General features: G+C 39.9%; 1 protein-coding gene across 4 annotated transcripts in view; it reads right to left on the reverse strand.

The window, feature by feature from the left end:
• LOC112144882 (E3 ubiquitin-protein ligase RNF123) overlaps positions 1-13,829 on the reverse strand; it is an 87,796-nt gene that overhangs the window by 17,518 nt on the left and 56,449 nt on the right. For all 4 annotated transcript variants that reach the window (XM_024269730.2, XM_024269731.2, XM_024269733.2 and 1 more), the window contains exon 37: positions 7,242-7,447. In XM_024269730.2, coding sequence (XP_024125498.1) covers positions 7,242-7,447 — 206 coding nt within the window. The remainder of the gene's footprint in view (positions 1-7,241; positions 7,448-13,829) is intronic.

The raw sequence follows: 13,829 nt of genomic DNA on the forward strand, positions 1-13,829 counted from the left end.
GTAATTTCAAAGCAAATTCCTTTATGCCTCTGTCTTTGGAATGTGCGACAGAAATTCAGATCCTTCATCATGCACTTGTTTGGAGACAGACCGTGTGCATACAGCCGAGAAGCAGCTGGTTATTATCCGCTGACGATGTGTCATCGAGGATGCTTTATGACCAAGGCCGTAGATTCCTCACAGACTGCGTTGTGTCTTTGGGGCTGAGTTTGTGACAATGTGCAGGCAGATGGCGAGGTTTAATAACACACTAAAACAACATAATTTGTTCTGTGAGAGTCGGATCAGACACGCGGGGATCATCCTCAGTAAATCCACCTTGGAAAGTGGAATTGAGACCGTGAAAGAATTATTGCTGCAGAACAGGAGCGGGACATTAATGAGCTGCTGGAGTGGATTGTGCTTCAATAAAAGAGGCCTTTGCAAAGCGTGAGTGTGTTCCAGCCCGCTTGTCGTCCTCAGTCACTGATATGATTGCCTTCAAACTTCTGAGAGGAAACACTGGTGCACATGGCCACAAAAATCTAAATTGTCAAGTGAAGCTAATCTAAGAAGCATTTGTTCTTTAACAGTGTGTATCCAATATGCCTTCATTAGATTGTGTGTTTGATGTAAATATTCTTGATATTGAGAAATGTTAAAGCAGTGGAAGAGTAAAACGGTGAGATCTATGATTGCTGGTGACGGTGGCTTTGTCACAGCTACCTTTATGGCTAGACACAGGTTCTCTGTGAGGAAAGAAAATGGGCAAACCTGTACAAGAGAAACAGGTGGCCAGCACAAAATAGCAAGGTCATAGAATACTAGGTGAGCCCTTGTAACAAAAATATTTGAACATGCTTTTTGATGGGCATGCTACAAGCGACAGGTTGTAGCAAACACTTGTACACATGAAAGGGTAAAGTGCTCAGAAATACATAACATTGGTTTTATAACTTTAAAAAGGTCATGCTAAAACAAAAAGCCATCTCCTACTTTTAAATGTAAACTTATGTGCTTCAGAGCTCATCCATGTAAAGAAAAGCACTTCTCACATCGCGATGTGGCACACCCTCACAGTGGAGGGCTCTCCCTTCCTCCGCCGTGAGCGTTAGCCCTCAAAAAAACTATTTCGGACAACCTTACCCTTTCAAATGTCCCTACAATTGGAGGGGTAGCGAGAAGCTGTAGGAGCAAGAAAAGAATTAGGATTCGGCTGACGTCTGATCGACTCCAATTCATTCCAAATTTCAGAGGTTGAGCACAATGATGGAAAACTTTGGGTCTCCCACTCTTATTTAGCATGTTTATTGGTGAAATTGACCACTTTGCTGGTTCAATCCACTGTTTCAGTGCTCTGCTTTTAGCTATTGAACCCTGCTCCCACAGTTTTCCAAAATGGCTGTTTGTCACTCTGGCAATCTACTCTGTGAAAAGACCAAGAAACTAGTTGCACCACTTCTACTAGGCTACAGTGTGGCGTTGAACATTACTTAAGCTGCCTTTGTGGCCCTGTGATTTTCCAACAATCTAAGAAAACCAGGTTACACTTGAAGGCTGTGATTACACTGCGGTTCGCCAGGTTTCTTCAGAAAACCATTTTCCAACGGTGTAAATGAACTTCCTTGTGCACTTTTGCTGCCGGGAGCTTCACTCTGAAGGACCAATAAAGTGCTCTGAATTGAACCGAACATTATTTTACACTGAGCTTATTAAACCCCAGTAGCAGCTGCTTGAGGCAGGCGGCCACACAGGTAACAGCATCAGAGGACAGGAGCTGAGCCTTACTGCTGCTCCTGCTGCCTATTAACAGCAGCGTACAGCATGTTCTGCTCTTCGGCAAAGGTCTGTAACCTGCAGATTCACTCTGTGATGAATCCTTGCTTCCTCCGAAGGAAGCAGCAGGAGCTGCGGGATGATAATGAGACACATACGTCAGCCTCATCCATAAAACATCCAGCAAGGAGGATGTGGCTGCCTCCAACAACACACACCGCAGTCCTGATGCACAACAGAAACACACTAAGTGCTTTCAGCTGGACTCCATGGAGATGGCAGGAATCGGGTACGAGGCTAGCATTCCAGACGCTGTTTGTCGCATGTTTGTGAGAGACATGGATGCTGTTCAAACACAAGAATTCACCTCAACATTTTATAGTGACTCATCATCAAAACCTGGTTTGATCAAGAGGAAGAAGAGGAATCTCAAACTATCACTGCACACAGCCTGATTTATTTTGACACTTAGCTTTTTCTTTTACTAATTCTGGATGGAAAAGTGGAGCCAGACAGGAAGATAGGAATAATCAACTATAGACTTTCAGAAAACAATAAACAGAATACCAGAAAGTAAGTAAAACGAAAGATTGTTCAAGCAAAAAAAAAAAAAAGGAAAAAAATGAGAAGTCATCTAATGATGAAGAAAAGTAAGACGAACAAGTTAGCAAAACCTTGAAAAAAAATACAGTTATTCAATGTTGAAGCTGGGGGGCAGCTAAACTAGATAAAAGGTGTTAAGTTTAATTTAACTATAGTTAAAAAAGTTTGTTTTTTCAGTGTATAGAGATTATAATCTCTATGGTTAAACCTCGAAGAACACCAAATCTATTTGATAAGTCTGTACTGCAGCTTCTGATCGACTGAACATACCCAATTCAGGTAATCAAGGACAGTCAGTAAAACAAAATAATAATAATAACAGAACAAGCAGGATAGATGACACTATGAAACTAGAGTTTAGTCCATTTCAGATGCCTTATTTAAAGTCTGTCAGTGGCAATGCAGTCATGTCTGCAGGGATGATTGAAATCAGTTTGGGCTGCAACGACTGAGCGCAGCGTTTGGGAAGGGAGCTATTCTACTGAAAAAAAATAGATCTAGTAGTAACTCTTAGCCTTGTTGACCTGCTAATTATTACAAGGCTACAGGTCACCACCCTACTTCTCCAGTCCTACTTCTTTGGGTTTTTTTTATTTAGTTGATTTGCCAGCAATTCCACCCAAACTTCCACTGATTAATGTTATTTCTAGGTTCACTGCTTTTTTTGGTGCTCCTTGTGCACCACATTGAGACATCTTCAGATCTTGTTTAGCGCTTTAAAAAGATAAACTAAGCTGAATCAAACATTTGAAATGTGCTCTCTTTTTGCTGCTTTCCGTCATATCTTTGGGACTAAAATTAGATTAGAGAAGAAGAGGAAAAAGAAGAGGCAGCTGCTCTTGGAATGACAAAAGAAAAGGACAAAGACCACAAGAAGAAGCAAAGGACTGATGCCTGAGGGATGACAAATGGCCTCAACAGAACAAACAGACCCAGAAGCCAAACTTTTGCAAAGTCTCACAACAATCACCAGAAACTGTGGCCAAGAAGGCAAGATGTTTCACAGGAGGATCAGCTGCAGAGCTGAGAGCGACGCCTGCAGATGGAGATCTTACACTCTATAAATATGCCAGTGTCAAAAAACACAATGTGACGCACTTTTCTATTTTCACTGCAACTTTTTCTTCAAAGTCATCTGAAAAAAATGAACAAAAAAGTAAACAACCACCTTTGTTTTGGTGAGTATTTTGGAGTTTCAGAAAGCTGAGTGTCTTACACTTGTCAGCATAATGTACAGTGACCTAAAGTTGTCTTTGTTTCTGCTGTAAACTCAAGAGTAATGCAGCAAGATACAAAAGAGTAAACCACTACTTTCAGATTCTGATTGAACTTCAGATGGAGATGATGAGAAAGAGTAGATCAAGAGGAAAAGCACAACATCTCATCTTCATCTTCAAGCCCGTATTGGGACTAAAACAGGAGTTATGGTCCTTTCAAAATTAAATGCAATAAAATGTGTCCATCTGTAAATACAATTTTACAGGAATAGCTTTTTACATAGCTCATTTTTACTTGTGTAAAATAAAATAAAATGTGGCTGCTGAACACATCAGCGCCAATGTAAAAAAGATTCAGCGGTACGATATCTACAGCAGTAGAAAAGTTTTGCAAACTTTTTTTGACTTCAGATTTACTTTTCAGGCCCTAAAACAAGCAAGCACAGGTAAAAACATCCTTAAATTAAAAAAAACAAAGCAGAGCAGAGTCGGATGGAAGGTTAAAAGCTTGGCTGTAAAGATGAGTTTTGAAAAAATTAATTAATGAAATTATTTTACTTTTTTTTTTTTTTCATTTAATAAACTGGCCAATCCGATTCCTGAAAAAAAGTAGGTGGTCTCACCTCCAACGTTCAGAAACAGATTCTCTTGATCTTGCTTTCAAGTGGAAGGGGTGTGGCCTTCCAACAATTTCCCCCCTGATTGGTGAAAGTGGTTGCAATAGAAATGTTGACCTGGACCAATCAGGGCATACTACTGATTACATCTGGCTCAAACATGGCGGCGTCAGTATTGCAGAAAAATGGTGACTGAATTGACTTCCTTTCGTTGGAACCAGAAATAAGTAACTCGGTCCATTTCTCTTATACAGTCAATGGTAAAAACATGCCAGTGTATGCACATACAAGCTAATTGTGATTTACTAACTCTTATGCATCTTTTAATTGGACAAAACAGTTCAATTTTCTACATTTGCCTATGGCTGACAGAATGCACTCAAGGTAGGAGTAGATACAAGCAGATACAAGTGGCACCAGTAGTGAGATTTATTAAACATAAAGCAGAATTGTGGCAGCTGATATGCATCTACAGCTCTATGCAAAAAGGCCTGTGGTCACTGGGGCAGCTGGGATAAAGAACCCGCACCTCTTATTGATCTCTCAACATACGAATATTGACCATCATCAGAGAAGATACAGGCTGACCAGCAGATTCTTTTTTCCTTCCCACAGTCGCTCTTCGCTTGCTTAGAAATTGTAATTTATTGGTTTGGTTGAATATTTCTTGCTTACCATATGTATATGAAAACCTTGGTTATGTGTTTTTTAAAAAAGACCACACTGAACTGAATTGAGACTGACTCTGGTGAAAACACAAATATAATTATTTCTCAGTTTTTCTTTATACCAACTTGTATCCAGTCTGCTAGAGTGAATAGTAATGAGTCATGTGATACTACATATTCCTGTAGTGTTTCTGCTCTTCTTTGACTTTAACATAACTGAAGCTTTACCCTCGCTGCATGGCTCCCAATAATATTCCAGGTGATGTCACCAAAAGCGCTGGTGTTTCCACGGCAACAGAGCTGAACGTCAATTTTTTAAGGTACTACTACTTCACACGACAGACCCACGCAGCTGATCAACACCTGTGTCAGCTGATCAACACTGCTGGGCTGGAGCTCCGCCTTTCTCCACCTGTGAACAGGAAGCTGTTCGGGAAAAAGGGATTGTCAAGGAGTCATTCTAGGATTCATTTATAAAACTGAGGCAGCGGAGAGGACAGATGCCTTCTCACGCCTGAAAGACACAAGGCAGACAGTCATATGTGAGCGCAGACAGTCAGCTGACCCCGGGTCAAAACAAAGAATGGCAGAAAGGCTCGGAGAAGAAGCTGCAGCAGACTCAGAGGCAACCAGCGGAGGCTGAACAAGCAGAGCGAAGCTGCAATAAAATGTTTGACCCCGAAGACGAAGGGTTAGTCCTTCCTGACATACGGAACACCTGAAGAGAGGCACTGAAAGAGAGGCAAACCTTAAACTATGAGATGCGACTGACCTCCAGCTTTTAGCAGCATACACCTCCAACCTGTCATACAGGCTCCTCCAACACACAACCTGCAAGGTTTTAATACAAGATTCCAACACAATCCAGTCCTGACAATGGAAAGGCACAAGTGGTGATGACGCAGGAAGCTAAACTGATAGAGAGCTTGTGTGTGACTGAAGAAGAGACGCTAAAACAGGAACAAGAGCAGCAGGAACACAATTTGTATTCCGTCTGTTCATGTCTTTTCAAAACAATATCATAGATACGGACCTGCTGGGTGCGACTGTGATTGTCTTAACGAGTGAAAACCCAGCTCCTGCTGTTCTGAATTGCATTCGGAAAAAGCTTAGATGTTTTTCTTTGTGAAATTTCCAGAGGCGCAGTTTGGAAATAAGTGAGCTTTTACTGCACATTTGTGCAAATTATCTTCTCCTAAAATTCAGCCAGACCGGGCTTTTATCTGCCCTTAGGCGTGTGCACGAGATTTTGCACGAGTGCTTCAATTCCTTCTCAGGTCACAGTGATCTCTGTGAGGCCACCAGCCTCAGTTAAGATGATTTCACTTTTTTTTTCCGTCAAGCGTGGTCGTGTCTGCTCGGAGCTGTGAAGTCGCTGTGATCTCTCACAAAGGGTACTCCCTGTTCCAAGCGTCGAGCACGCCACACACGCTGCAACAGCCCCCAACCACAACAGTATTGAGAATCAGAAAGGTTGTATTTATGAACCATGCTAGTGTCTGAACAGGTCCATTGTGAAACTAAGCTGCAGGTTCAGGAGGTCCAGAAGCTGCAGAGACCTTACCAATGAATTATAAAACAGCATATATATTTTATTTCGAGAATATTCTTATTGAGGTTTGGAGAAAAAAATGATTGAATCTATTTTTGCAGCAAGTAGCATTTTTTTTCCACACCTGCTGTTTTCAAATGATTACAATTATGTGTATTTAAAGAAATGTCACAATAGCAGAGTTTGTGACAAGAGTGTGTAATTTTAAAATATAGAAAGCAGTTTTTCACACTAGCCTGAAGAAACCTAAAGTTCCACTTTAATCATCTTTTTATATATTCTTAAAGTATTCCCAGTGGACTTTTAATTATTATTCTGTAATTTAATTTCAAACAAGGGGGGGATACTATGGTCTGAATTCCAATTTTAAGATTATTTTTCATTTATATATGCCTTCCATGATGAGAAAATTACTACAAAAACATGTTAAAAACACAATTTTCATTGGAGTGGGTCCTTAAAGTGTTTCATTTAACATTTTTAGGTTTCTGGAAATGTCACATCGGTTTTTTGCAACACAGCAACTCTGGTTTTCATGTTCATGACACTAAAGTCAAAAAGTCCATATTTCTGATCAAAATTCAGTTTTGTGCAAGCTCTGTTGTGGTATCATAGGAGAATTCGTATACGCATTGTTGCATTTTTATGAGTTTGAACTGAATATCTAACCTGCTTCCTGCCTCATGCATCATTACTTTTTTTTAAAACCTGGCAAAACTCAATATAAAAGGTGAAGAAACAACCATAACCGTGAATAAGACACAGCCCTACCCACAATGCACTTGGACTTGAAGGATTAAAGCTGCTGTGGGACAGCTCTGACACTCACATGCATGCAGGGAGAAGTGTTTGCGCTCAGAGGACCCTGAGCTTCCAGCAGCTGGAGGAGGCGCCACAGAGGAGCCCAAGGCAGTCAGGGTGGGGGCTGCCGCTGTTGATGAGCTGGAGGAATCTCCTGCTTCCCCCAGGAGGTGCTGGATGGAGTGGAGCTGGAAGCATGGGTCAGCAAGTAGAACAGAGGCAGCTCGGGATGTCCTGTAAAAGGAGGAGAAGAGAAAGAAAATTAAACGTCATTGAGTTTAGGACAGAATCAAACATGACAAGAACAGATCTGAAGCTACACTCACACACAGACAGAATTTTTAACGTTCCAGCTTGGGAGAGGAGTGCAGCACTCCTAACAGGAACACTAACCCAGAGAAGATGAGCTCAGTGTCACATCCTGTCAGCAGCAGCATGCCTCGTCTTGTTCTGCTGAGCTCCCACCACCCACCTGAGGTCACAGCTACCACCTCTGCAGAGCTACACAGTAAACCCCACACGCTGCTGCCACACTCACTGTAAAAGCTGTTCAGCCAGGCTCAAAGCCTCCACTGCCTAAATGTTTCCTTCTATGAAATGTCTCTGATGCGATTTGGACAAATCCCACACCGAGACCAGAACAGTTTACAGGAGTCAGAGAGGAGACTACTGTTGCTGGCAGATGAAAGCCACGTCTGAATCCATGATCCACCATGGCATGAAGATGCTGGAAGCACGGAGATTCTCATAATCTTTTCAGGATTCAATCACAGTTTCTTTCGGAGGAGCAATGAAAAGACGTGAGCCTCACCACATCAACGTATAAAATGATCATCATGGTTCTCCTCTAGTTTGAAATTTGCTACTCGCATTGTCAATCCTCAGTCTGCAGCTCTGCATGGATCATAAATCTATTCTGACAGGAATTCATCTTGAATCGAAGTCAAAAACAAGCCCACACCATATGACCTCCACCACCGTGCTTCGCTGTTGGTGCAATGTTTTTTTGGTTTTTCAGCAGTTTCCTTAGCTTGCTTGCTTCAACCTTTGGTCTGAACCGCCTGCGACATACCCTCACTAAAGATCAAGATCCTTTTTTGTAATTTTTTTCTTCTTTACACATTAAATTGTTCAATGCATACTCATTTAACGCCAAATATTAAAACAGTAATTTATTAGGTTTAATTTTACTGAAGATGCATCTTAATTTTAGTCAATTTTCACTTATGATTGTCACTCAAAATCTAGCAATAAATTAATAAAGAAATAATACATGTAAAACACTATATATTTAAGAAAAATACTCAAAAGTTATTATGTCTCACTAAAATAGTCCCTTTGATCAAGGATGATACATGAACTTGATCACAACTTAGACAGTTGTATTTAGTAACAAATTTTCCAAAATAATTTCTTTAACTTCCATTGTTTGAACACCTCATTGAACCTTGGAATTTTCAGAAATGTTTCAGAACCAGAGGAGTCAGGTAACTGATAAAAGCCTTTGTTGGGTCAGAATTGAGGAGTTATCGTGAATCTTTGGATGACAAAGCTCCAGATAAACTGGACTCTATTAATCTGTCTCATTAATCTAGTCTCGGGTCTGCAGTCTCCCTTGAAACCCCATCTGTTTGGTAAATCCGTCTCTTCAGATGACCGTCCAGTAAATGGTGATGTGGGTTTAGGGACGCATAAAAGAGATCTGCCCTTGATCACTGTTCCTCCCTCTAATGACCTTTCCTCCCTTCCTCCTCTCTCCAGTCTCAGCTCTTTCTCTTACAAAGCATCACTCAGTTCAGTCTGTCATCGTCCATCTTTCCCAGAGAAGCTTTCAGGGCCTGCTCCCTTCTCCAAAGCAATTGGGTCACACTTCGGTTTGAACTTATTCTCATTCCTGGATTCAATTTACCAAACTTAATTTCCCACTCAAATACTAGAAAATAAACTTAATGCTTTATTAAGCATAAATGGTAACAGTGGAGATACTACATAGTATGTTAATGCAATATTTGGATTCTTTTGTTCAATCTTAGCTTTATTTTTGGGTTTGTATTTTAGATCCTGAACAGAGAAGCACAGGTTGTTGGTGTTTTGAACATATTCTTTTGGCATTTTTCATTTATAAAGAAAGTTAAATTCAAAACTGCATTTCCGAGTATTTAATTATTCAAATTGTTGTGAATCAGGAGCAAAAAACAAAACAAAAAACAAGCTATTGGAAAATAAGAACTTTTTTGTGACTGGTGGGCCACAAGATCCCTTCTTCAAGTTCTCAGCAATGGGGAGGGGAAGGGGTAGGGGGGTTGCTCCACACCAATGGTTCCGCCCACAATTCTGCTGCAAATTTGTAATAAAGTACTGTCGCTCTGCAGAAACTATGTCCTAGAATATGTGTCAAAGTCAAGGCCCAGGTCTTCAGATTATTTTATTTTATTATTATTAATGGCCTGATGTTATCTTGTGTAACTTGTATAATTTTGACAAAATGTATATTTATAGATTGTAAAATATTGAAAGTTATTTAAGGTTTAAGTTGATTTATTCTGGAATAATATTCCCGCCTGACTTTATTTATAGTTGTATTAAAAAGTAACATTTTTAAAGTTTAAAAAATGTAGTTTTAGTGTGTTCAATAAATGCTTTTCCTGTTCGGCCCACAACATAAGGTGTGTTTTGGATTTTGGTCCCCTGTGCAATTGAGTCTGAGATCGTTATCCTAGAAAATGACATACGTTTTTATTTTATTTTTTATTTTGGGTAAAAACCTCATGATTATAACTAATGAAAACGCTTTTAAAATAGATTTAAAAAAATGAATCTGAGAAGGTCTCTGATGTAGGACTTGAGATACTGCCATGGAGATGTTCGTTTTTACATGGGATCAAGGCAAACATGGCAAAAATGAATTTTGGACAAATTTAAAGTCACTGCAAAGCAGAATGGGATACGATTTTGAATAATGTTCATATAAACAGAAACCAAGACAAAATACCAAGAAGACAAAAAAAAACATCTTAATCTGAACAAAAAGGAAGACTGTTTAATGAGAAACAAAGTTTCTTTATATGCAACTAAAAAATAGTATTTGTATATAAACTTAAAAAAAAATGTCTGTAAATGTAAGCATGCGAGGTGACTGTGGCTGAGCAGATTCCAGGCTTGGAGATGTGGTGGGGTCGCCGGATAGGTCAGCTGCATTCTGCAGAAATTAACTCTGAGCAAGACAAACAATGACCTTTCCTGCTGAATCCGCTGTGACATTCAAGCGGCCCGACAGCTCACACAGAGCGACCTTCACCTGTTCTGCTCTGTCAAACAACCCAGGAGGCAGGAAACCCGCTTTCCCGACACCACAGTCCAAACTGGTTTTGTGGATAAATTCAGATTTTTCTGTTCAATCCTCAAGAAATTCACAAATGTATCAATTCTATTAAAAATGAATATAACAAATGAATTTCAAACTACAGAATTCAACAAAACACTAATACTCTATTAGGATAGAAGACGAATATTTTTTTTCTCATACGTTTTAACAGAATTTGCTTAAACCATAAATGCTTCAGCTGCCCTGAAACAATTTACAAGTATTTGCTCAAAACTCAAGAGATTTAATTTTATCATAAAACATGATTACATTTACAAACAAATAGATTAGAGGGATATGTTTTGAGGTTTGTTGTACAAATGTCAGATTATCTGCAACTTCATCATTCATCATGTGATAAGACTTGTCAGCTGTCTGCAAAAATCCAATATTGTGTATCCTAAGCAAAAACTAAAATAAGATTATCCTTTAATTTGAAACAAACAAGCAAAAATGTGTTTTATAATTTGCATTTTAATAGCTTTTTTCTGCATAATTGTGTTTAGGATAATTTAAAAGGATCTCCAGCATTAACAGCATTTGTGTTTGTTTGCAGATGCAGTAAGTTCCAGGAAGCTTGAGTCTGATCTTTTGTTCCTTATAGGCAACATAAGCAAAAATCAAGCTTTTGTCGTCCTTCTGCCGACTCAGCAGCTGACTGACCTGTTTGAGGCTCAAGTTTAGAAAACTCTTTTCACAAAGGGAGGAAGTTTTCCTCCGTAATTCACTCACAACTGTCCTAAATCGAGTTTGTTTTGTGTTTTGTTTTGAGAAATGGTTAACATTTGAAAAGGATTTTCTCGGAGACAGACAGCAGTTGTCTGGTTCAGATGTAGCGGAGATGAGGAGGAGGAAGATGAAGAGAAAATGGAAACGCCTGAAGTGAGTCACAGCACTCCGTTTGGAAAATGTCACCGCCTGTGCTCCACATCAACACGCCAGTGCATTGTGTTTCCTTTAATTACGAACCAACAGAAGGGCAGACTGACAGGGCTAATTACACAAAGACCACACGAGTTCCAGCGAGCGCACAACCGTTGATCCGCGTCCTCACAATACAATCGCACAGGAGCAACACAGGAAACGCCTGCTGCTCCTTTATGGGTCTCATTTTCTGTTATGGTTTCAAAACAGCTTCAGTGCTTATCTCTTTTTGCATTATGTTTAGAAACAAATAATGTAGAACCGACAGGGGAGAAATATTATTAGAGACAATTGTTCATTAACAATCTCAGAAATCTGAAAAGCAAACAATTCTATGGATTCTAGTTTGGATAACTCGACGTACAGGTGCTCCACTTCATCTGTATGTCTGTCAGTCAAAGAACCTGCAGGGTTCTGTGACATCACAGACCCAGATCAAAACCATTCGATTTCTATCAGCTTCCATCACGCTGCATTTCCATGACCTGGAGGTCTGGAAGTCAAACCTGTTTGGATTTTAACTTAGCAGCAAATTCAAAGCAGACTTCTGGGTCATAATCAGTACAATCTAAAAAAAATCTCAGTAAATCCTGCTTAGTAAATTCTTATCCAAATTGTATTTTTTTCCCTCCATTTTGCAGGTAAAAGTTAGGATTAGACGGGAAGAGGTGGTGTCATGTCCTGTTTATGGACTCCAGTCTATTAATGCCTTAACCCGGGTTCACACCGCTAGCGTTACAGCTCCGATGCGAGCGCCGAAGTCTTTAGGTAATTGTAAAAGTGCGAGAGGAAATCCCACTGCAGGTGTTCACGTCCTGCGTCTGCGGTCAGGCCTCTGCGGCGCTGCGAATCCGTTCAAATTTTTGTCGGACGACGCAGCTGAACCGCAGCAAAACATAGGGGGGATGAGCGTGAACATTTGTGAGTTTGGAGTTTTGCGAAGTCGGCATCAGAGCCTGTGGCTGCAGCCATCAAATAGCTAATGTGAGCCATTGGCTGTAGCTAGACATCGCACCTGAGCTGTAACGCTAGCCGTCTCAACCCAGGGTTAGTCCCATGCACCCGTATGAGGGGTTGACCCATACGGGTGCAGTAGGTTTTTGGGTTGTCCAGGCCCTTGGAGGTTCATATGGATAATCACCTGCACCTTAAAGACCCATTCTAATGAAAATTGTTTTTTTAACATGTTTTTGTAGCATTTTTCTCATAATGGAGAACATGTGTAAAATTATTTAAGATTAAAACTGTATTTCTGAGTAAAAATTGTGATGGATCAGGTGTTGACAAAACCCGCAGTCTGAAAAAGCTCAGGTTTATGATGCAGCAACTGCCATGACAAATAGATCCATTAACGTCTTCATTTTCCTCGTCCGAGCTGCCATCTGGCTCTAGCTGTATTGCTGGACACCTGCGATATTGTTCTAGTTTTTTTGTTAAGCTAATGTTAGCTTGAGCTTGTGAGGTGCTTTAAGCTAGGGGTGTGGTGTAAACAAAATATTGATGGGAAATAAGCCAAGGCGAACTTCTTCATCAGTAGTCCCGCCCACAACACAGAGGCAAATTTCGAATGAACTCTTGCCGCCTTGCAGAAAATGTTTAAAAAAAAAAAAAACGGCAGATGCTGTTTGAGTTTGGCTAAAAAAATGCATAATCATAGTTAAAAGACCAGTAGGAATGATTTTTCAACAGAAAAAAATATAGCTGAGGGATTTTTTAGAGGGTGCAGGTGCGTCTAGCAGTTTCTCTGAGGATTGTACAGCCACCTCAAAAGACATCATGAAAATTGAACACACAATTTTCATGCGTGTGGTAAAATGATGAGGAAAAAGTCAGCATTTCACAAGAACAGAATCATTTATCAATTACTTGAATAATCTGAATTTTACATGGAACTTTTTTCATTTTTTCAACCTTTTTTTTGTTTCATAACATTTAATTATGTTGTTACTTTTCATATTATGTCTTCCTGCACTTTAGGAAGTGCAGCAACACATTTTTTGCTTTTTTAAGTATTCCGCTTGGGGCAATCGCCTATCGTTGCCTAATGGTAAGTCTGCCACTGATTCTGCCTGTGTCTCACCTACTTCTTTCTAACTTACCCTGATGTGTTGCTAAAGCGTTTTTACGTTTTTGCTCTATGGGCTCATCGAGTGGTCTCTGATCTTGATGATTTCTGCAGCTTTGCCCATTTTTCACCCAAAGACAGCCTGTATTTCACCAAAAGTGCAATTGTAATTGAAGAATAAGGCAAAAACTTTCAGATTAAAAATATATATTTAACTTCTTCGTAGTTTATCTAACAACAGTTGTTAGTCACGCAGTTAATTT

The sequence above is a fragment of the Oryzias melastigma genome, linkage group LG5 (genome assembly GCF_002922805.2).
Source record: "Oryzias melastigma strain HK-1 linkage group LG5, ASM292280v2, whole genome shotgun sequence".
Classification (NCBI taxonomy): domain Eukaryota; kingdom Metazoa; phylum Chordata; class Actinopteri; order Beloniformes; family Adrianichthyidae; genus Oryzias; species Oryzias melastigma.